The sequence below is a fragment of the Condylostylus longicornis genome, unplaced genomic scaffold, assembly GCF_029603195.1.
Source record: "Condylostylus longicornis isolate FDR11 unplaced genomic scaffold, ASM2960319v2 ptg000080l, whole genome shotgun sequence".
NCBI classification, from domain to species: domain Eukaryota; kingdom Metazoa; phylum Arthropoda; class Insecta; order Diptera; family Dolichopodidae; genus Condylostylus; species Condylostylus longicornis.
This window is the reverse complement of record NW_026578048.1, coordinates 2,164,108-2,188,326: the sequence shown is the minus strand read 5'-3', so window position 1 is coordinate 2,188,326 and position 24,219 is coordinate 2,164,108. Positions and strand designations below refer to the sequence as shown.

Here is a 24,219-nt window from a genome sequence, read left to right as displayed (position 1 = left end):
TTCAAATATTTTAATGAAAACAAATTTTAGATAGAAAAGACGTATGTATATGTATTTATTTTTTAGGTTTTCCTCTTTTCTTTAATAACTTTATATAAGAAAATTTATGTATAATTTTTGCTAAATTCATGTAAAATTGTATTTTGCTTGTACTAAAATTATAAATATTTTGTTTAAATATTTCTGATGGTTAGACATGTTCCGAAAATTATAATGTTAAAATAGAAAAATATTAAAAATTTTATTTTTAATTAATGGCATATTATAAGGAAATATGCAATAAAAACATTACATTCTTCCTAGTTTTTCTCTTTCTTATTTTTTTCAATTTTAAATAAATTCAAATGGAGATATAAATGGAAATAGAAATATAAAAACAAGTAAATAATAATAATTAAATTTATCGGTTGCTTGACTGAAAACATTTATTTGATTTTTTTTATAAAACAACAAATATACGATTGCCACGAAAAAAAAAAAATTTAAAAAAAGAAATTAAAAAAAGTAATAGTTGCGCCTAAAAAGAATTAAACTCTGTAAATTATATAATTATGTAATAGATGATATTTATCTCATTTCACTTAAATAGGATATAAAATAAATAAAAAAAGAACATAAAATAGATTTTAGAAATTTTACTTTTAATAATTTTTACTTTATAATATTTTTTTTTTATTATTATTAAATTTGTTTTTTAAATAATAATTTTTAAATAATGTAATATTTTGCCGAAATAACCGAATTAACCTGTGTGGTGATGTAGTATCGTTTATTATTATTATTTTCATTATTATTATTATTTTTTTTTTACTTATATTAACAACTTTTTTATATAATTTTTTGTATAAGAATTATGCTAAAAAAAAAACAAAGTAAAGTATCTGACATTATTATGTATACATATTATATATTCTTAAATTTATGTATTAAATAAAAAATTAATTCAATACATTAGGAAATGCAAAAAAAAAATTTAATATTAGGAAATAAACAAAAAATAAAAAAAACGAGAGTGCGAGCGTGTGCGTGAACAATTTTCAGTTGATTAAATTTTAAATAATTAATATTAATTAATAATAAAATAATTAATTTTTATAAATTTATAAAATTATAGAACAAAAAGTAAAGTTAATTAAATATAATTTAAAAATAAAAAGTAAATAATTATAAAAAAAAAATTTAGAAAACAAATAATATTATATGCATATATATAAATATATATATTCAAATATTCTTCAATATATATTATGTATGTAAATATATATATTTAATATATATATATATATATATATACATATATATACATATATATATTTATTAATATACATATGGAAATGTATACATATTGGTATAACTTAATAATTTTTTTTATGGTTATAAAAATTTCACATATAATATACATATGTATATATGTATATAAATATATGTAAGATATATGCATATATATTTATATATAATTATAATATTTAAAGAAAAAATAATGAATGATGGATTTAATAAAAAAAAATTTAAATAAAATCTTAAATATAAATAAAAAAAATACTATCAGTGATGTTATAAATAAACTTTTACGTACCAATTTTTTTTTTCTCAATTCCTTTAAAAGAAAAAAATAATAAAAAAAAATACAAAAAACAAATAGACACAATTAGAATTCTTAAAACTAATTTAAAAATATTATTAATAAAAAAGCATAAAAACAAAAAAAAATTATTACTTTTAAGAAAACCCAAATAGATATGTAGTTAAAATTTGACATAAAAAAAATAATTAAAAAATTAAAAAAAAATTCTCCTTAAGGTTTAAGAATCGCAAAAAAAAGTATAAAAACAAAAATTATATAATTAAATATTTAGCTTTAAGAAATAAAATGAAAAAAAAGAATATATATAATAATAATAATAATAATGATAATAAAAAAAGGAAAATTTGAAAAAAAAAATGAAAACAAAAAAAAAATACAAAAATATTATTTAATTCATTGGTGGATATTATAGTAATTAAATAATAAAGGATATAATTTTAAGATTTGCCCTAAATTGTAGTAATAAACATAGAAATGTATATGTATACATAGATATATATATAATATGTATATGTATGTACACATATATGAATTTAATAATAATTATTGATTTGAAAACGTATATTCATACATTATAATTGTATATACATATAATACTATATGCAAATATATACATAAATATATATATATATTTAAACATACATATATATATACATATTTATACTTATTAATTATATACTTATATAAATATACAAATATATTATAAATAAATTATGTAAAAAAAAAAAATGGTAAAATTAAATATTTAAAATTAAATGATTTGAAAACTGTGTATGACATATTTTTTATCGAGTTTTATTTAGATTTCCTTTTCTTTTGAAAATTTTTATTAAAAACAGTTTCTTCCTATTTTTGTAATAATATAAAAATGAGTACCAATATTATATTAGATGCTTTTTTTCTCCAATTACTCTTAAAAAAAAAGATGCGTTGAAAAATGAGAAAAAAGATGTGAAATCTTTATTTTGCATAATTACGTTTCAACAAAAACTAAAGTGGTTTTCTTTCATTTCTATCATATATACTACATTTTCCGTTGTATATGATTAAATCCTCTTTTAACTTATACCTCCAACTATAAGTGTCTTTTATTTGATATTTTTGATAATTTATTTCTGTATTATGTATGTACTTAGTTTGCAGCAAATTTAATAATAGTTAAGTACAGGCAGTTGGCACGGAATGCTAATAAAGTATTTTCAAAAATACCGGAATGTTTTGACAATTTAATGAATGCAGTATTCTTTTGAATAACAACTGCAACTGAAGTCTTAATCGCAAATATTGAGTTTTAATTTTACTACTGCAAATAAAAAAAAATAAACGTTTTCTTAAAACTGCGTTTAAACCAAAATTTTAATGTTTTCATAAGATTTTCTTTTTTTAAAAACTAAATTATGCAGGTAAATGTTGTACTTGATATTTTCTGTTATTTTTTCTAATTCTTATTTTAAGTTGGAGTGTATCAGAATAATGCTTTTTTTTCTCAAACTGAACTCAAATTAAAATAGTAAACTTTCGTAATACTGGCGTGTATATAGATTCCCTTCAATTATAAAAAGAAATGAAACTTAATAGACGTTCATAAATCATAATTTGGCCTTTGTTGTTAAAACTAATTTGAAAGTTTCTAAAAATTGTAAAAATAAAAGTAACTTTATTTTCAAGACGTTTGCATGCCTCATAAAATTGGCTAAAGATGTTTTTTTTTTAGAAAATCCTAATTTTTTGATTGAATTTCAGTTTATTATATATTTTATCTGTTATTTTTATTTAATATAAATGTATGTATGTATGTACATATTTGATTTTGACATTTCAGATCTAATTGAGTGTTAAGTTTAAAATCTACTTATTTATCTGACAATGATCGCAATTACGTGGCACGCGTGCCAAGATTGGCACGCTTCGAAACTTTACTGGCACGCGTGACAAGTATATCAAAATAATTTTTTTTTTTTAAAAAGTTTTTTTATTTATTTTGTTACTTTCCAAAACACAATTTTCTTATTTTTAATTTTTTTTTCAACAAAAATATAATTGCGCTTAAACTCAGTACAAAAAATATTATTAAAAACATAATTTCTATTTTGGTTTCAAATTTGAATTTGAATTTTGACTAAAATGTTATAATAAATTTATGTTTAAATATAAATAAAAATAAAATAATAAATAAAATAAATAAAAATTAACATAAAAATAAATATAAGTATTCTGATTTTCAATACTACTTAATTTTATGGAGTAGATGCGGCACGCCGAAATATTGGTTTGAAAAAAACACATCTTTTTTGGCACGATACATAAAATCTTATTGCGACCACTGATCAAGTATTGCATGAAACGTGAACGAAATACATACATATATGTAACGTACATTCATATACTTATGTATAAAATATAAAAATGTTATTTTGATCTAGTTTTTAACTATGGCCACAAAGTGGGGTTATTGAGGAAATTTTGCAATTGGAACTTTTACTATCGAGTACTTTTTGGCTTCTTTTTTTTTCAGAATTAAATTTTTTCTTTACAAATAATCTCAAATTTAAAACTATTAAGTTTAAATCAAATCATTTAAATTCTACCTTCTAAAATACGTATAAATATGTACATTTCTTCTAAGACATATCCGACCATATTGCTCTTTTTTAAATCTTTTTTATAATTTTATGTTCCTTGAATCTATGATGAATGTAAATACATCCCTGTTCGTGTTTAACTGTCAATAAAATATATTAAAAAATTTCGAAAAAAGAGTTGTCAATTCAAATATTTTTTTTTTATATTGTAGCAAAAATATTAGTAAAATCTATATGAAAATATTTTAAAAATTATCCGAGAATAAAATATATGTACAAAAAAAAATGTTTTCCATGTACACATATAAAGCGGAACTTAGGTGATATCAAATAATATTTGTTATGTATTTTGTACCATAAAAATGAAATAAAACTTAAAAAAAAAAATGATATATCAAAAACTAAATAAAAAAATCAATATCGATTTTATATTATAATGTCACATCCCTATTTTAATAGTAAGTTTTCTTTGATACCTTCTTGATTATTTTTGTTTTTGAGATTTTTTTTTTTTCGAATAAACATTTTTGCACTTTATAAATAAATTTAATTTTTCTTTCAGTCTGAATCTGAATTTTCGTGTTATTTGTTGTTAAAGAATTTATACGGTGAAGTGCAAAGTCAAAAAGAAGAAAAAAAAAACACAAAATTTCCGGTGGAATTTGGAACAAAAATTGTTTTGCAAAAGAAAGAAAGCTTTTGTGCGATTTCTATATTGAATCTTAACTTATAAGAAGTGAATCATTTGTATAAAGTATATGAACATTTTATTTAATAAACAAATTAAGATTTAATTAAGAAGAAAAATGAAGTCACATTTGATTTTATTATTAATTGTCGCAATGTTCTTTGTTGTGACCAAATCCGAAGATGTAAGTTCAAAGATTTTGTTTTTGTAAATTTTTTTTGCAATTGCATTTAAAAAATTTGTTTTTTTTATTTTTGTTTTTTATTGGTATAATTTTATTTACATTTTTTTTTTATTAAATACGGTGAACGAAAAACAAAATTAACAATATCTATAATTTTATATTAATTTGTTTGAAGAAAAGGTCATATTCGTAATCTTAAAGCTAGATTATTATTATATACATATTATTTTTTAACCTTGGTCTAAAAAGAATTTTGTTTTGTATATACACATTAAATGCTTTTTATACAATTTATGTATACATAAAATGAATGTGCATAATTTATTTTATTAATATTTTATAAAAAAGAAAGGAAAGAAAAACTAATAATTTTATTTAATATAATAATTGATTAGAGGTGTTAGGGAAGTATAAATTTTAATATTTAATAATTATAATTTTAAGTATTAATTCATGCATAATATGTGTATACATATAAGAGTAACCAGGTACGTAGGTACCTATCTACATACCAATAACTCTTTTTTAAAAAAAATCTTACATTTATTATGTACCTATACATTATTAAATCTAAGCTAAATATTTAATGGCAAGTATCTGATCTAAGAAATTTTATTGTTAGTTCATTTTATGTTTTTATATGATTCAAATTTATATTTATTTTTTTTTTATATATACATAGCTTTTACACATTCAAAATATTTATCCAGTTTCATTAGTATATTATTTCTTCTAAATAAAAAAATAGATAATTTAGATATTCACAAATCCATTATTGATATTTAAACATATATGTATATATTATGTATTTATGTCTGTATATTATGCTTAGGTATGTAAATTATTCAATATTTACATCGGTAGAAAGGTAGGGATACCTGCTTATATCAATTGATTAATAAGTGGTGATCTCAATATAGTGAGATTCAATTGGTACAAAATACACGTGTGATTGAAATAATGAAATGCTTAAGCAGATGTACATATATATGTATATACACATGTATCTATATAATGTGGAGGCATTCATTAACATAATGCTCGTATAATGGCCTTTTAAATTCGATTAATATTCATATAAAATTTATGCGTATTTTAGTTTTGCAAAAAAACAAAAAATTATTTTATTTCAGAAATTTATGATTAGCTCTTTGAAAAAGTTTATACGCTTCTACGTTTAATTAAGTAAAAATTTCGATGTCGCATTTATCTATTTTTGTTGTATGGATATGGACATTATAAATAACACGGTTAACTGTATATGCCTAACTATAGTAAGATACATTTTAACATATAATTGAAAAATTTCGCGTTATATTTTTTTTATTGAATCTAAAAAAATTAGTTATAGTTTGCATATTCATTCATTGAATTAGGTACATATATTTATACAGAAAAACAAAAAGAGGAAGAGCTTTGTTTTGTTTTTGTTTTATTTTAAATTAAATCTTTCTATATTTTCTTTCATATTAAAACGAGCTTTATAAATTAAAATAAAACTTATAATTGTAAGCTTTATTAATTAAAATAGAATTTTACTTATAGTATATTTTTTTTATATGAACGCTTATAATAACTCGACTTTATGGAAAAAACAATATTTAACCCCTTCATATTTTATCGTAAATTTAATATGAAATCGTAAATATGAAAGAATGCTAATTGCTAAATACAATTTATATTTGCAATTTATAATTAGTAAATCTAGAATTAGGAAATCGTGGTCGTTATTTAATTTTTAATTTGAATTACTTCTTAATTACTAAATCATATTTTAAAACCTTATGATATTGAATTTAAAAAAAAAATTAGATTAATTGACTTCGGATATACAATATTAAAAAAAAATTTTTGTCGTTATATTTATTGTGTATTGATATGGACACGGAAGTGTATTTAATTTAAAACTAGGAAGAAATAGATTTGAGGAATTCTATAACAGAATGAAGAAATTAATTCTTTATTATCTTAAAATAGCCAACTCCCACAATATTGGTACAAAGGCAATTTTCAAAAATTTTTATTTTAACTTTGTTTGCTACTATAAATAGCAGATAATTAAAATCACCTTAACAAAGCAAATCATTATTTGTTTTTGTTATTTTTTATTTGTAAAAAAATATAATCAAATTAGCTTTTTTTAAAAGTTCTTTATTGCGTGATTTGAATTTATATACATATTTTGGTTGTTTGGTGCAATTCCCAATATTGAAGATGCAAATTCCAATATTTTTCTTTTAAAATTTAAAATAAAATAGAGCAATTGAAGTGTTAAATATTGTAAAATAGTTGCAGGGTTACTACAAATTCTTGTTTTCGTATAATAAAAAAAAAAGTAAAATTTCAAAAAGATGTGCCAGGTAGTTTCGTACCACTGCTTATACAAAAATTCTAGATCCTTAATGATAGAAAGCTGACAAACAATAATAAAATTATAACTATAATTTAGCTTAACTAACTATAATTCTCTAGTATAGTACTATAATCCCACAACCCTTTTTCTGAATGAAAACCGCTGTGCTTAATGCATTTTGTAAATATGTTGTTGTTTAATTGTTACAACATTAAAATTAGCAATTTTTATTTTGAAATTATTAAAATCCGTCGCAATTTTTGCTATAATTTCATTTGTTAAACCTTTTTTATTTTTTTCAAGAAAATTATTTTTTACTTGCTTACTATTTTCAATTATTCTTGCTTCATTTGAAATTAACTTCTTGAAATTAATTAAATCAAAAACATCAATTAAAATTAAATTTTAATAATTTTAACCCATTAAGGTAGTATTTTTATAATCGAATATAATACGTATGTATTTTTTTTAAATTTTAATAGAGAAACTGTAAAATTATTTTAATTTAATTTATTAAGAAATTTAAGAGATCATTAGAAAAGTTTTCATTTCATTGAAAAAGAAATTGATCTGTGAGAATATCGTAAATTTGTTTGAAAGAAAACGAACGTGTAAAGATTATTTGTACAAACAAATAAAATTGTTGATATTGATATGATTGCTGTTGAAAGTGATTTATAAAGTGTCATTGAAAGTAAATGTTATGACGACAAGTAAAGCATGTTTATAGCGTTTATAAAAATAAATTTATAAAAATTGCATATACATATACGTATGTATGTATATTGTGTATGACTCAATAGATCTTGAAGAAATAGAAAAATAAAATTGAAATTATTTTAAAACAAAAAAATATGCAAGTATGACGATATCGAGCTAAGTAAAACGAAAAGTTGATTATCTAGGCGGAGACTGTTATAAAACAGGAATATTTTTCAAATGTTGCGTTTAGTTAGAATTTTCCCAACTCAAATTTAAATTCTTTTTGGGCTTTTAAAAAACTAGACTCTCACCCTATTGTTTATTTATTTACATGCTTATTATTATTATTTTTTTTTTTCAGTAAGTAAAGTTCGCTTACAGCAACGTTATTTTTTCTTTTATAAAAATATTATTTTATGCTGATTTTATATTATAGATATTTTTCGTGTTAATAGAATTTTCATATTTACAATTATACAATTAAAGAGCAAATTACCACAATTAAAGGCTCTGTACCGTACAAGTATAGCATTATCAATAAATTTTAATTCTCGAAAGGTGCCTTTTTAGGCATCGGGAAAAATAGTATGTATTTATCTGTGTATTTTATAGTAAATAATTACAATATTTGGATTTCATACACAAAGCATGACAAGTTATAATATAAATAATTAACATTAATTAATTAATTTACTAACAATTTTAACCATGTTTTAAGAATTTACAAAATAAATATAAATTCTTAGATACATATTTCATAAAAATTGTAAAAATACCAGTAGTCTTGCAATAATATTAATTTTACATTGAGCAGCATTGAACATCTGTATGTCATACCGTGCATTGCGTTTGTACTTTTGTCCTAGAATATAATGCTTATGAATATTTTTTTCATGCTGATTCAACGATAAAAATGAAATAATTAAGATTTTTTTATTCTGTTTGTTCGTTTTGATAAATTATAATGGCGAAAATTTAAATAAATAACTAGCATAAATGTGTTAATAATAATCTTTGCACAAATAATTGATTTGAGTGATTTTTTTGCAACCTGCTAGGATGTATCAAAATATTGAATGTATTTGTAACTATGTCTTCAATCTTGCACAAATTTTTTTTTCATTACATAAGGACGTAAGGAAAACAAAGTCTTTAAATTGCCTTTTTAAACTAAAATTACCGAAAATTCTTCTAGTTTGATTTTATTTCGTACATTTGGTGGATAATGTGTGTATAAAAATGTGAATAATTTTCAAAAAGATCTTGTACACTTGAGAATAATGTACTTAAAGAGCTCAGTATTAATGCTCAAATCTGAATATTTGTGAAAAATTTTGGCGACCGCGCAGTTTTTAAAAATGCATGTATAAATATAAAAAAAAATATTATTGCGAGTCTACTGTGATATAAAAATAACAATATAATATTTACATTAAATACAACGGTAAAGGTATAACGGTTAAATAGTAAATGCATAAAAAGTGCTAATATTTAATTTAAGGATTTAGTTGCATTTTACTTATTTATAATTTTCTTTCTTTTATTAATATACGTGCATTAAATGTTTGTTAAAAGCACCATCGTTATTTTAATAAAACTCATTAGTAAAGCAATAAAAAAACACAAACAGCAAAAAAAAATAATTTCTTATGCTTAACAAAAAAAAAAAAAAAAAGAGCGACATCTTTATTATTGTCAATTTCAACAGGAAGAGTATTATACAACAGAACAGCCAATTAATGAAGAAGATGTCATAACAACAACCACTGAAAATGCTTTATTACGTAAAGGTCCTGAAGAATATGGAAAACGTGAACAACTAGATCCAAATTTAACAGGACTTGAAAATTTTGCAATATTATATCTACCAAAAAATTTCAATTATTCTAATATTATTGAAGCTTATCGTGAAGTTAAAGATGGCATAAGATATGATCTTTTAGTGAATGCAACAGATGAAAAAAATGTTACAATATTATGTAATTTAGTAATACATGAAAAATCTTGGTTTGTAACACCATGGGATGAACGTTTACGTATTTTAGAAAAATCTAATTGTTCATCACAAACTGAAATAAAAAATTTTAATGAAAATTTTTCAGTTGATCAAGCTCATATAGATTTAACTTATGAAAATAATACAATATTTAATCCGGAAAATAAAAAAATATCGAAAGGAACATCTTTAGATGATATTGAGGGTATGATAATCGAAAGTAAAATAGAAAAACAAACGCAGAATTTAATTCAAAATTCAAATTCTAAAAATGAAAATGATGAGACAACAGTTATTAGTATTATAGAGACTACTGCAATATCACAGACTGAAGTTGAAAACAGTGCAGCCGATTTATCTGTTCGTAATGATAATAATGAAGTCAAAATACAAGGAAATTTAAATAATGCTAATCAGGTATATAAAAATATCTTCATTGTTTTTCAAAAAATCAGTCATTTTTACTACTTTCATATGTGAAAATTCAAAAATTACTTTCATATGTGGAATAGGTATTTGATTTTACATAGAAATTAAATTTCATTGAAAGATGTTTGCTTATTCGCTTGAATAATGTCTGTTTAAACGAGCTTTTCCCATATTTATCTTTTTGAAATTGCATTTTATTAATAATTTAATACCACATTTTATTTTCAACTTTTCACCAAATCAATTTTTGAAATACATTTAGTTCAATTCTCTTAATTAATTTTTTTTTTTTAAATACAATGAATGCATAAATATTTATTTTATTTTTACTTATTCAAATTATTTTATTTGGATAACTCTAAACAAAATTACCTCAACCTCATCTCATTGATTATAAATTTTATATTCAATAATAAAATTAAGCATGAGAAACATTTAAATTTTAATCTTTATATAATAAATTAAAAATTAACAATAATATACATTGTAAATCGAAAATGTTGTTTAAAATTTCCATAAAAAAAATTGACAAAACAAAAATTGGGCATAACATATTTAATTTTAAATAAAAAATTTCAATATATTTTTTTTTTCGACAACATTTTGTTTTATTGTTATTAAAATTTTAATAAACAACCTCCTTAATTTCATTCATACATGAATGTATCTAATGCTAATAAAAACAAAATGCAAATTCAAAATTTTTACAAATGTACCCTTGAAAAATATAAAATTTAATAATCAATATCATTAAATTAGGATTCTAGTCAACATTTGAATACAGAATATACAACTGAAGCACCAGTAATACCAACAAATTTACATCAAACTGGCAATCGAGAGAAATTAAAATCAAATCTAGTTGGATTACAAAATATGGCTTTAGTATATTTACCTAGACAATTAACTTATTCAAAAATTATTGAAGCATATCGAGAAGTCATCAATGGCGTACGATATGATATTTTAATTCAAGCAAATCGAAATGATAATACTGAGATTATATGTGATATTCAAGTTCAGGAGAAACCATGGTTATTAACACCATGGGGAGATAAAGTTCGTGTTTTGGAAAAATCAAATTGTTCAGATTTAACAGAAATAATGAATATTAATGATCGAAATCATTTAGATCAAGCAACTTTAGATGAAAAATATCCAAATAATACATTATTTAATCCAACTGTACAACACGTTTCTGATGGATTATTAGACCAAATTGAATCAATGATTTTACAACCAAAAAATTTAAAAAAACAAACTAAAATAAATGATAATAATAATATTGATAATAATAATAAACATGTTAATAATGATAATAATAATAATTATAATAGTAATATACGTAATAATAATTACAACGTAAGACATAATAATAATGAAAGAAATATTAACTACAATACAAACCATAATAATTACAATGACAATAATTATAATAATCATGATAATGGTAATAATCATCAAATTAATAATGATTATAATGTTAATACAAGAAATCATAATGAATTTAGAAGATTTTTACACAATCCAATTACAACATCCACAGAATATTCTCCAATCGAATAAATAATATTAATGAAAAATAAAAAACACATGTATGACAGTATAGAAATAAAATGTTTAAATAAACATCGAAAAAATTGCGGAGTAGATCAGCAGAGCAGGTTTAGACCTGATCGGACAAAAAAGAAATAAAAATTAATTTTTTTTTTTTTATTTTATTTCCATACATTTCCCCAAGTATTGAAAGTTATGTAAATATTTAATTATTGAACAAGTAAAATAAAAATTAGTCAGTAATTTGTAAATTGCATTTTTAATTTAATATTTATCTTTTTAAATTTTACGTAAACAAGACAGACAAGTAAAATTAGCTGATTTACATAAAAATGTCTTAACAAAAAAAGGGAATACATACATGCAATTCAGAAACTATAGTTAATTAAATAAGCTCGATTCTTGCTACTGGAGAAAAAAATGCTCTTAATCCTTTTTGTTTAAATGATTTAATAAGTTTACAACCTCGTTCAAAATTCAATTATTCACATTTTAAAAAATAATATCCATCCCACGTTTAACCACTCATATTTGTATTTTTGCATTGTGTGTATAACTTACTATTATTGTATACATGCTGAGGAAAAATTAACCTACATTTAATAATCATTTACCTAAATATTTAAATGATAATTTACCAACCAATTAAGGATATCAGTTTTTTTTTTCTGCATCGGCTGTTTCCGAAATAATTACAATATTATTTTAACAATATTATTTCACAAAATTTAATTACAATATATTTTTACAAAATTTAACATTAATAATTTTTTTAATTCATTAAAATTTTAGTTATATCATTACTACATTTTAAATAGCTTACAGTTTATGTGCGTACATGTTATCAACTTTTACCTAATTGAATATGAAAATTAAATAATACTGATATTAAACTATGTAATTGGAAACAAATAAGATTAATTTTAATGGATACACATAATATAAATGTAGAGAATATTGAATTTATAATTTTCATAGTTCATTCAACTATTTCATTGAACAATTTAAAAATCTTGTCCAATATTACTGACAAAAATTTTAATCCAAAACTAAAATTTAATGCTTGCCTTTGATTAGATCTAAAGAATGTTATGTAGGAGAAAAAATGCCAAATAGAATATATATTCGAAAAAAAAGGTTTCAAGTTTTTTGAATTTCATTGTAAGAGATAAAAATTTTTACAAGAAATATTTTTTTTATTGAGCAAGTAAAATTATTGCAGGCACTAGCTATTTTATATAAGCTGTGTTGAAAATCACCTAAAATATCTATGATAAAAATTTTAATGAAGATAACCAGAAAATTTCTTATTAAATTTATGAAAAATTAATACAATTTATTTTTGTTGAATTATTTAATGAAAATTTTAAGTAAATCAATATCTACTAAAATTATTAAGTAAACTGTTTGTAGAGAAATTTCAGTATTAAATTTTAATAATAGCACAAATTGCAATTCATAGTGCAATTTTTTATTTATTTTTGAATTATAATCACATATATTTAAAAAAAAATTACTTTTCAAATTTTAGGTTTGATTGATTTCTTATATAAACTGCAAATATTTATGTACATACGTTTATGTACATGTGCTTAAAATTTTTAATTTACTGTATAAAATCAATTGATTGTTAAGAGAATGCCAATAAAAGATTTGAAAGAGGAAAAAATATTAATTAGTTTTAGTTTTGGTATTAAAAATATTAATTAAAATATATTTTTTTTATACACCTACTACAATGATACATTTAATATATTTTGTATATAAGTACATATGAATATGTATGCACAAATATTTTTGTCATGAAGGCTGTGAATGAATTGTGCAATTTATTTGAATTGGATTTATGCATCATGTGATTTTATCCAAGTGTTGATAAAATATTCAATTATTTTAGTTTTTTTCTTTAGATTTCAATCATTTACTAATATAGGTATATAATATATATATATATGTTTGTATATAGTACATACATTTGTCGTGTTGTACGTGTTAAACGTGCGATAAAAATTATCTTTTATAAGCAAGTTTTTGTTGTTTTTTTTTTTGTTTGTAATCCTCAAAGTTTTCAATGGTTTTTTTTGTTTTGTTTTTAATTTTAATGCAGTAAGTCACACTATTATTGGTATTACGCCACTTACAATAATTTTTTTTTTGGGTTTATCATTGAATCTTTCTCGAATATGTATGTACATATGTATGTATGTAAGTATGTACACATTACTTAATTTTTTTTTTTATTTTTAACATTTTTCTTAAGTTTTAATTTACTCACTTACACTATATAGCTTATAAATTTACAAAATAATTTATGAACCATAACTTTAACACCATAATATCCATGATAATATGAAAAGAAGAAAAAAAAAAATTAACTTTTGATGTCGCCATCTATCGAATAAATAATTCATTAATGATAATGATGCATGAAGATATCTCTGTTAGTCTTGTTTTTTTTTTCTGTTTTTCTTTGTTTATTTGTTCTTCCCTTCTTGTACTAAAAAGATTATAAATTTATCTCATCTCATTACATCAATAGTAAGATACTGACTTGCTTTTATAAGAGTTAGAAAAATAATAAACTTCATGAGAAATGTGTGTAACCTAAAATTAAAGCATCAAAAAAAAAAAAAGAGAAGAGAAAAAATGATCGACAATATTGTTATGATACAAGTTAATGTACATTAGGCATCACAACATTAATTTATTAATTTTATTCATTTTTAAAATACCTACCAACAAAAAAAAAAAGTTGAACTAAAAAATGCATTTTATACAAGTACCGAATTCACAAAGTATATGGATGTGCCAAAAAAGAAAAATTGTAAAAATGTATTTATGAATATTATTGGCTGAATATGATGAAATTAAAAATTTTAAATTATTACTAGTTCAGATAAATTGAATATAATTAAAAAAAAACAAGAAAGAAGTAAAATATAATTTAGAACTGACAATAAATAAAGCGTCTTAACAACGTTATCAAATTTGATCTATTAAAAACTGTAGCATGTTGTTGGTTGTTTAGTGTCAAAATTAAAGTTTTGAAACCACATTTTAATTGTATTTATACCTAAAACTGCAATTGAAGTGTCATTGTAATTACAATAATATTACATAGTCAAACAAAAACCAAGTTTTTTTTTACATTATAAAATTGATAATATAAAATTTCTTATATTCTAAAATATTAATAGCATTCTTTTTAAAATTAACAGGCTATTGTGAATTTTAAATAATAACTAACACATACTTGTAATACTTATTGTGATACTTATCAAAATTTTTGGACGATATGCTCTATTTGCGTTTCGAAAGCGCACCTTATACTCGTAAGATTCGGAACGTGTAACTTTGTAAAATTTTTCATTGCCATTATTTAAAATAATTAATTTATTAAATATCTAATATAATTCTAATTCTTACAACTAATATTATATATACGATATATGTACATACATAATTAAATGTACGATGACCATTTTTGTATGAAGATCACGCATTCACATTATATTTAAATTCTATTGCACCTTCCACTGAAATGATTTATAAATAAGTACAGAAAAATTTATATTTTAATTTATGAATGTGATGAAATTGTTCAATCATAGGATTGGTTTCGACTTAAGGAATTAAGTCTTCATTAAGGCTAAAATTTGATTTTTCAACTTTATTCTTTTGGAAGAACTTTTGGAAAACAGTAATATTAATTATCGAGTAAATTAGATTGTAGAAGCGTCTGTGTGAAGGTGTTTTTTTTTTTGCATTCTTATAAATTTTAATTAAATATTATAAGTAATTCCAATATTAAAATTCATGTAGTTCTCTTGTTTAAAAAAAAAGATATTATCCGAAAAATTTATACTTACATAATATATTTTTAGTCAGTCTTGTGCTTGACACATTCGATTTTTTTTCAATAAATAAATATTTTGTTTATGCTAGTATATGCATTATTTTAGTATTGTTGTTTTAAGACATTATTTATAGAATATTTAAGAATTATTTTATTTTAATACATATATCTATAATAATGCGGTAAATCACTTTTTATAAATGTATTAAATATAATAGCTGTCGTTCATAGACTCTATACATAAGTTTAAACAACCTTTTAAAATATATTTTAAATTTCATTTGTATTATGTATGCCAACTCAATTCCATATTCGAGTTCAACAAATGGATATTATGCTGATTTCAAATATTTAAATAAAATTTAAATACATTTTAACTGAGTATATATGTATGTATGTTTAATACACATATTATATTTTGAATAATAATTCTTTTAAAAAAAATAATAATATATTCTATAAAAATGTGTATGAGCAACGTATCGGTTGTCAATATAAATAATATCGAAAATTTATGGAAGAACAAGTTTTATTGAATTAATTAATTAGAATTAATATCAAATTAATAAAATTTATATATGTATATAAATATATATTTATATAGTTAATTATAGTATGAGCTAACATAGAATAGAATTTATCCATATTTTTTTTTTGTATTTTATCGAGTTCATCGATTGATTCCATAAATTTTTTTTTTATATCACTTTTAAGATTGCCAACTAATTTTGTTTTGTTTTTGAAGTTAAAAATTTCATAATGAATTTAAAAGAAATATGTAATCTCTTTGTTGAATTTACTGCTTCACAGCATTTCGAATTTCAACTATATTTTCGCAAAATATCATTTTCGATGTAAAACTTTATGTTTGATTTAAATGTGCCGATGCAGCGAGTGGATAAAAACAGAATATATTCTTGGTCCATTTTACAAGTTCGTTATATTATACTCGTAGAGATTCCACTATATTGCTGTTTTTTTGTATACGAGTATTAATCAGTATTATAGAAACTGATAATACATAATTAATTTGTTAAACCCGGTATTGGTGTAAAAATTTCAATTTTGTATAAAAATCAAAAATCTTTTTAAATTTTTGTTTGATTTTCTTACAAATACTTAAATATTGTTGATTTACTGGAAAAATCTTGGTACATGTACATATATGTAAAAGATATGTACAAAATACAGTCAAACTAATTTATAATTGCCAATTTGCAAAAATATTTGTTCGTGTTAGAGAGAATTTCCATTCAGAGTTATGAACAAAAATAAAAATTGTACGAATGTTTTTTTTTTCCTATTAGTGTTCGTTTACGTTCTGTATAAGACAAAAAAAAAACTATTGTAAAATATAAAAATCAAAAATTTCAAAAAAAGATTTTTTGTATTGAAATTGTTCGATTTTAAGAAAATTTCAGTTTAAAGGTAATTTGCTTGTGTTATAAAGGCGTGTTAGATTCAAAGCGACAAAGAAATTTTTCTATTGAAAATATTACAGGGATAATTTTAATTTATGGAGGTTTCATGTTAAAAATGTACAAAAATACAAAAAAAAATTCTGGTTATAATCTAAAATTCAGTACAACAGAATTGAGAGAATTGTAACAAGAATTTCGTCTTTTGGTCTTGCGTCAGAGAGAATATGGTCTTGCAGCGGTTCATGTTATAGGAGTTTGACTGTAAATACATATCAAAAAAAATATTAAAACGAAACGACATTCATCAAAAACTGATAATAATTTTTTTTGTTATTAATTTTGCGCAATTAAAATTTTAATTTTTTTTTTTTTTGTATTTGAATTATAAAAAATTTTCTTACAAAGTATTTTTATAATTTGAATGTTTTAATAATTCAATTGATTTTATATGAAATCAAAAATCTATTATAAATTACAATTTTTACCTTACTGTCATATTTTAATACAGGAGTGGGGAAAAGAATAGCGCATACAGAAATATTTCTTTAAATTAAAACAATTATGGAAATAATTAAATACATTTTATTCTTTTATATTATTGTAATCAATTTAAACTAATTTGCAATTTTCTAATTTGAATTTTCTATTAAGAAGAATTAAGAAAAATCTTAATATTTAATTAGACGTTTTAAATGCTCTTATACAAATAACTAGAAAAATTTAAATTTAATATTCGAAAATGCATCTATATGTTGTAATTCTGTACTCTTGAGGATATTAGACACCTATATCTATACATATTTAAATTGATTTCGAGGTTATACAGCTAAAATTTAATTTATTTGAGTGTTATACTGAAGGGTACATGAAATTTATTATTTTTATCGATCATTCAACATGTAATTGAAATATAGTCAAAATACAGTTGAAATGTGCCATCAAGTTTGACATGATAATGTAAATAAAACCTTATCTTCGTCAACGTATGGATACGTATGGATGATGGATCAATGCTATGTAAAATAATAAAATTAGTAATGATTAACAAATTGTTAAAAAATTCGTAATATTTTTCTGTGTTTCTCTTTAAATTTTAATAAAAATGCTTAAAACATCTCCCTATACAGATCATGAATTTGTGAATGAATTCTTTAAAATAGTTATAAATATATAAATATATACATACATACTTATATGTATTATATGCATTCATAATATTATTATAGCTGCGGTCATATTTTTCATGTACGTTATTATTCCTACATATATAGGAACATATGTATGTACATAAATATTGTATTTTATTTCAAAACCTGATAACAGCATCGATAACAATTTACATTACATATTTTTAGTAAAGGTTAAAAATTTATTATGTAAAAACTATATAGGTATGTATGTATATATATATATTTATAATTATTTATTTTAATAATATGATAAAGTAAAAAACAAAAATCCTTATTTCAGTCAAATTAACCTTGAAACGCATTGAAGTAATTATAATATGAAATATTTACATACATACATAATGTATGTATATATGAATATAAGCATCGCATGCAAGTGCATTTGTTATTACACACATTGTGCTCATACACAATTGCAAATTCATACAAAAAATTATTCGAAAAAATTAACATTAAGCTGGCGCATATAAATAATTTTTTAAGTTCTTCAATACGAAAATTAAAAAAAAAAAATATTTTAATAATAAAGATTTTTCATAAAGATGACCTACCTCGAAAAAAAAATAAGAAATAAAATAATGAAAAAATTTAAATGAATAAAAAAAAAAAGGAAATTTTTAAACGCGCTTTTAAAGCGCACTAATGTCCAATAATAATTATAAAATTTATTTATGATAAATGACGCATCCTTTAATATAAATTCCGTTATAAATTATGTTCTTTTGGAGAAGTATATTTAAGAGAAAAATTTAAAAAAAAAACAGGTTTATTTTATAATACATAAAATTCAATGTATCAAACATGTATGTAGGTCGAATATCAATGAATCGTCTTTTTCTTAAATGAACGCACTTACGTAATCACATTTAATTTTTTTTTTTGTTTGTTTTCATTACCTTCAAAAAACTAAATATCTTTTTAAAAAATTTTTTATTTTATGTTTTTCCGTATTTTTTAACATTGCAAATAAAAAAAATATGGTCAATAATAGTATAATATGTACTCATATATGTGATTCACACAAAAAACAAAAAATTGGTTATGTAATTTTGATAATTTGCAATAAAGAACATTTTATAATCTGAATAGAATCTTTTATTGTTGACCAAATTATTAAATAATATAGGAAACAAAAATTTCCCGTTAACTAAGCTCAAATTAACTATAAGAACAAATTCATTAATAAAATTTTATAGCAATATGGTTCTCTACTATAAAATTTTATAGCAATGTGTTGGTTTGAAAGTTAAAACTCATTAAGCAACATTTTTTAATTTTTCGAAAAAATTTTGATTTACTAATTTTTGTAGCTAGCAAAATCGTAAAATATACGCATTTAGCTTCCGCGCATGAATTTTAGTAAAGTATTGGTATTTCAGTTATTTTGCACTAACTTATAATTTCCAAAAGATAAATTAGGGTGTTGAGGATTCAATTCATCAGTTTGTAGTTAGTGAATTTTACTTTTTAAGAAGAATGTTGAAAACAGTATTGAATTTATTTTATAAAATTATGTATTTGTATTTTTTTATTATTAAATTATTTTTTAGGACTAATCAAATAATATCAATTTTTAGAACTTATATAAATTGTTAATAAAATAAAATTGTTATTAAAATTTTAAATAAAATAAATTGTTGTTAATTTTCTTCGACTGTACAATTCTTGTGATCTGTTTTCTTTTAGAATATTACTTTTGTTTTTTTTTTTGAAAAGAAAAAAACATAATTTTTTTAAAAAATGAGCATTCTAAACGATAATCAAACAAAAATATATCAAGTAGGTGCATTTAACTCAATTTTCGAAAAAAGTGTACTTAATAAATTTTATCTTTAAACCGACCACATATACTTAGTCAAAATTATTAAATCATTAAATAAAAAATACAAATTTTTGGAAATTCTTTGTTTTGCTTCATTCAACAATCTCAATAAAATATGTAAAATAATCTTTGTATGTATATATATACATATATATAAGTTTGGCTGTGTCATATTATAAAAGAGTATGTATTTTAGAGAAAAAAATAAATGAATTTCGTAAAATTAAAACTATAACAGATGAAATTTTTTATTTTTGGGCAATTAAATTAAATTTTGTATTAGCTTTCATATTTAAAAATGTAAAGCTAAGTTATCGGATTACAGGAGAATATACATACATACCTACTATATGTAAGAATTTGTGTACACCTTTTTTGTAATTTTAAAGGTAAGATTAACTTGTAAATTTTAAGAAAACTAAATTGAAATTTAGGAATTTTAATACAAAAATTTTAAACAGTGTTACTTTTATCACTGTCCTCCTAGTAAGGGCAGTGCTTTAATTTTAATAAAAATTCAAGCACTAAAAATAAAATTTTGAAGTTTTGATAATTTTAAAATATTTACACTTATTTCATTTATTTTGTATTGAACGTTTACCGTATTTAAATGATTACTAAAATATGAGCGTCTATTCCAAAATGCAGATCTAACGTTAAATTTACTTTTCAGTAATTATGTAACATAAATAATTCAGTAATTAAAACATTATTGCTTTAATTTTATTAATTAGATAACCAAAATTCTTATGTATACAAATATTGTATTTAATTAAATGAATATAATTATATTCATGCAATTACACATTGATACAATATTAAATTACCGATTTGATTTATAATTTTTAAATATACAAAAAAAAAGTTGATAAAATTTATAAAATTTTTGTTTATTTAATTTGATTTTGCAAAAAAAGTTATTTACCATATTTGACATAATTAAATTAAATAAATTAAATAATTATATTTGGAAATATTTTAAATTAAATAATATTTTTAATCAACTTTTTCGAAATATTGTTATTTTTCAAACAGTGTAAAAAAAATAATAATTAAGTGTAAATTAATTACTATTAAAATTTTTCTTAATTTTTTTTTGTTATGTTTTTTTTAATATTTTTAAGGTCACAAAAACGAAACAACATAGTCAACACAATCATAATATAGATGGTGATCATTCTTTAAGAAATAAACGTTCACCAAAGAAATATAATTTAAAAAAGAGTGAACATCTTTTTGAAAAATTTCAAAAGAAATTTTATCGGAATTACGAAAATGAATTTGAAAAACAAAAACGTTATCAAATTTTCAAAAGTAATTTGTTAAAAATTAATCAACTTAATAAAAGAGAACAAGGTAAAAAATCTAAATATTTTATTTATTTATTATAGTATATTAAAATAAAAAATATTAAAAATTTAATTACAGTAGAGACGCGCATCTTTAAAATTTAGGCCTACGAAAGAAATATGGTAGAAGTTTTTTTTTTTGTTTATTGTTATTTTATAGCTTTTAAATGTATAAAAAGAAATTCGTAAAATCACTAAATTTATGTATTCATTTTGATTTATTACCGGTAAAACCATAAGCAATTTCCTACCACTATATTTAATATTATATTCAATAATTTAAAATTACATACATTAAAATGGTAGAATAAAAGCTGTACTTGAATACAATATTTTTTTAATCCTATATATTTAAACATTATAATACGCAGCAAAATAAATAATGTTAAGAAATTAAGTAATTTAATGCGAATAAGCTCAACAACCTTTAGAGTAACCAAAAGTTACTTTAGTCTTACATTTATATAACACATACGCACATACATATATTTTTAATGAAGTTCACGGTGACCATGAAGGTCAATTGAACAGATTATTTTATTTTGAAAATAAAAATTCGCTTTTTTCTTTCATATATAGGATATATTAGACCTTAATTTTAATAACTTTAAAAGTTGATTTCAATTTGTTTTATTTTATAATATGAAAATTTAAATTTAAATAAAAATGTAGGTATTCTAATTAACACCATCTCAAATCGAATGAAATAATTGTGTAATTTTTAATAGTACTGTAGCTCAAATTATTCATTTATGATATAATGAATAAGCGAAATTATACAATAATTATAAATTAGCTTTTGTAAAATTTCAGGCACTGCAAAATATGGTTTGACAGAGTTTGCTGATATGACAACAACTGAATATAAGATGAGAACTGGTTTATTATATGATCCCGATAATAATGACATTGGTAATCCTATTGCTAACATTCCAAACATAGATTTACCAAAAGAATTCGATTGGAGAACTAAAAACGTTATTACTGAGGTATTTTGAATAAAAAACAAAATGAAAGAAAATTATACATTAGAAAAAAATATATATACACTAGAAAGTTTAACTATTACATATACATAACTTTATTAGGTAAAAGACCAGGGTACTTGTGGTTCATGCTGGGCATTTAGTACTGTTGGAAATATTGAAGGTCTTCATGCAATAAAAGCAGGTCAACTTGAAGAATACTCTGAGCAAGAATTGGTTGATTGTGACACCCTTGATAAAGGATGTCAAGGAGGATTAATGGACAATGCTTATAAGTAATTTTAAAAAAGAAATATTCATAATATAATAATATATAAATGAATTTAATTTTTAAATTTGTTCACATAAGAGCTATTGATCAACTTGGTGGTCTTGAATTGGAATCTGAATATCCTTATGAAGCTCATAAAGACAAATGTTCTATAGATAAATCAAAAATTCGTGTTAAAGTAAAGGGTGGCATCGATTTTCCAAAAAATGAAACAGCAATGGCTTTATGGTTAGTCAAAAATGGACCGATTTCTATTGGTAAATATAAAAATCTTATGTTGTAAGAAGAAAACTTTTGATACCGTGCAGTTTTTAAGTTTCTACTGGGTATTGAAAACTGTATTTTTACAATTTTAAATATGTGATTTGAAACTTTGTAAAGAAAACTTTTTTTTTTCTTTTGAAACACTAATATGCATTTATCTGATATTAAAAATTGATATATCTGACAATATTATTTTTTTTTAATAAAGGTTTAAATGCTAACGCAATGATGTTTTACAAAGGCGGTATATCACATCCTTGGAAACTTTTATGTCGTCCCGGAGCAATAGATCACGGTGTACTCATAGTCGGTTTCGGAGTTGCAGAATTTCCTGTTTACAATAAAACACTTCCTTATTGGATAATTAAGAATTCATGGGGAAAAAATTGGTATAAACAAAGAAATCAATTGTATATGTAATTCAAAAATATCTATAAAAACAAATTCTTTTATATATTTTATAGGGGCGAACAAGGTTATTACCGTATTTATAGAGGTACAAATGCATGTGGCGTTAGTGAAATGGCAAGTTCTGCTGTGTTAGAATAAACTGTACTATTTTCATAATTAAATATGAAGTGAACAAATTTAAATGTTATTTACTTATCATAGAAAATAATTTTGTTTGCAAAAATTTTGCAATTGACAAACCGAACAAAATATGTAATCATAACATTTTACATAATATTTATAGGAATTTGTAATCTGTAATTTTTAAATTTTTATAGAAAGTAGTTAATACATACATATATACATAAGTCGAATTTTTTTTAATAAAACGAAATGTAACAAATATGAAAGCTTATCATTTTACTTCGTGATATTATTCCTTATCATCTCAATTATTTTGCAAGGTTTTTTCATTTCTGGAAGGTTACTTTTCTCTTATTTAATTTTTCTAACTTTTGTTGACTGATTTCCGTAAAGAACTTGAACAATTAAAGCGTTTAAAGAATTATTTTTGCAACATTTACTACTAGTCTG

General features: G+C 21.2%; 2 protein-coding genes across 3 annotated transcripts in view; both read left to right on the top strand.

Moving 5' to 3' along the window:
- The window catches only part of LOC129612961 (uncharacterized), a 52,237-nt gene that overhangs the window by 15,905 nt on the left and 12,113 nt on the right, over positions 1 to 24,219 (top strand). The window contains exons 17-27 of the mRNA XM_055526824.1: positions 9,803 to 9,905; positions 9,996 to 10,310; positions 10,398 to 10,471; positions 11,279 to 11,603; positions 11,652 to 11,704; positions 21,490 to 21,589; positions 22,528 to 22,703; positions 22,803 to 22,975; positions 23,050 to 23,228; positions 23,444 to 23,624; positions 23,700 to 23,774. Coding sequence (XP_055382799.1) covers positions 9,803 to 9,905; positions 9,996 to 10,310; positions 10,398 to 10,471; positions 11,279 to 11,603; positions 11,652 to 11,704; positions 21,490 to 21,589; positions 22,528 to 22,703; positions 22,803 to 22,975; positions 23,050 to 23,228; positions 23,444 to 23,624; positions 23,700 to 23,774 — 1,754 coding nt within the window. The remainder of the gene's footprint in view (positions 1 to 9,802; positions 9,906 to 9,995; positions 10,311 to 10,397; positions 10,472 to 11,278; positions 11,604 to 11,651; positions 11,705 to 21,489; positions 21,590 to 22,527; positions 22,704 to 22,802; positions 22,976 to 23,049; positions 23,229 to 23,443; positions 23,625 to 23,699; positions 23,775 to 24,219) is intronic.
- On the top strand, positions 4,736 to 24,028 carry LOC129612951 (putative cysteine proteinase CG12163). Of its 2 annotated transcripts, XM_055526814.1 has the most exons (7): positions 4,736 to 5,039; positions 21,490 to 21,721; positions 22,528 to 22,703; positions 22,803 to 22,975; positions 23,050 to 23,228; positions 23,444 to 23,624; positions 23,700 to 24,028. In XM_055526814.1, the coding sequence occupies exons 1-7, from the start codon at positions 4,974 to 4,976 to the stop codon at positions 23,782 to 23,784; spliced, it is 1,092 nt and encodes a 363-aa protein (XP_055382789.1). In that variant the 5' UTR covers positions 4,736 to 4,973; the 3' UTR covers positions 23,785 to 24,028. The 2 variants fall into 2 exon arrangements, with proteins under 2 accessions (XP_055382789.1, XP_055382788.1); XM_055526813.1 differs by lacking the exons at positions 21,490 to 21,721; positions 22,528 to 22,703; positions 22,803 to 22,975; ... (1 more) ...; positions 23,444 to 23,624; positions 23,700 to 24,028 and adding exons at positions 9,803 to 10,507; positions 11,279 to 12,327.

Coding starts and splice junctions, on each gene's coding strand:
- LOC129612951 (XM_055526813.1), top strand. CDS start 4,974: ATGAAGTCACATTTGATTTTATTATTAATTGTCGCAATGTTCTTTGTT. Junction 5,040..9,802: donor TTGTGACCAAATCCGAAGAT/GTAAGTTCAAAG, acceptor CAATTTCAACAG/GAAGAGTATTATACAACAGA. Junction 10,508..11,278: donor ATTTAAATAATGCTAATCAG/GTATATAAAAAT, acceptor TCATTAAATTAG/GATTCTAGTCAACATTTGAA.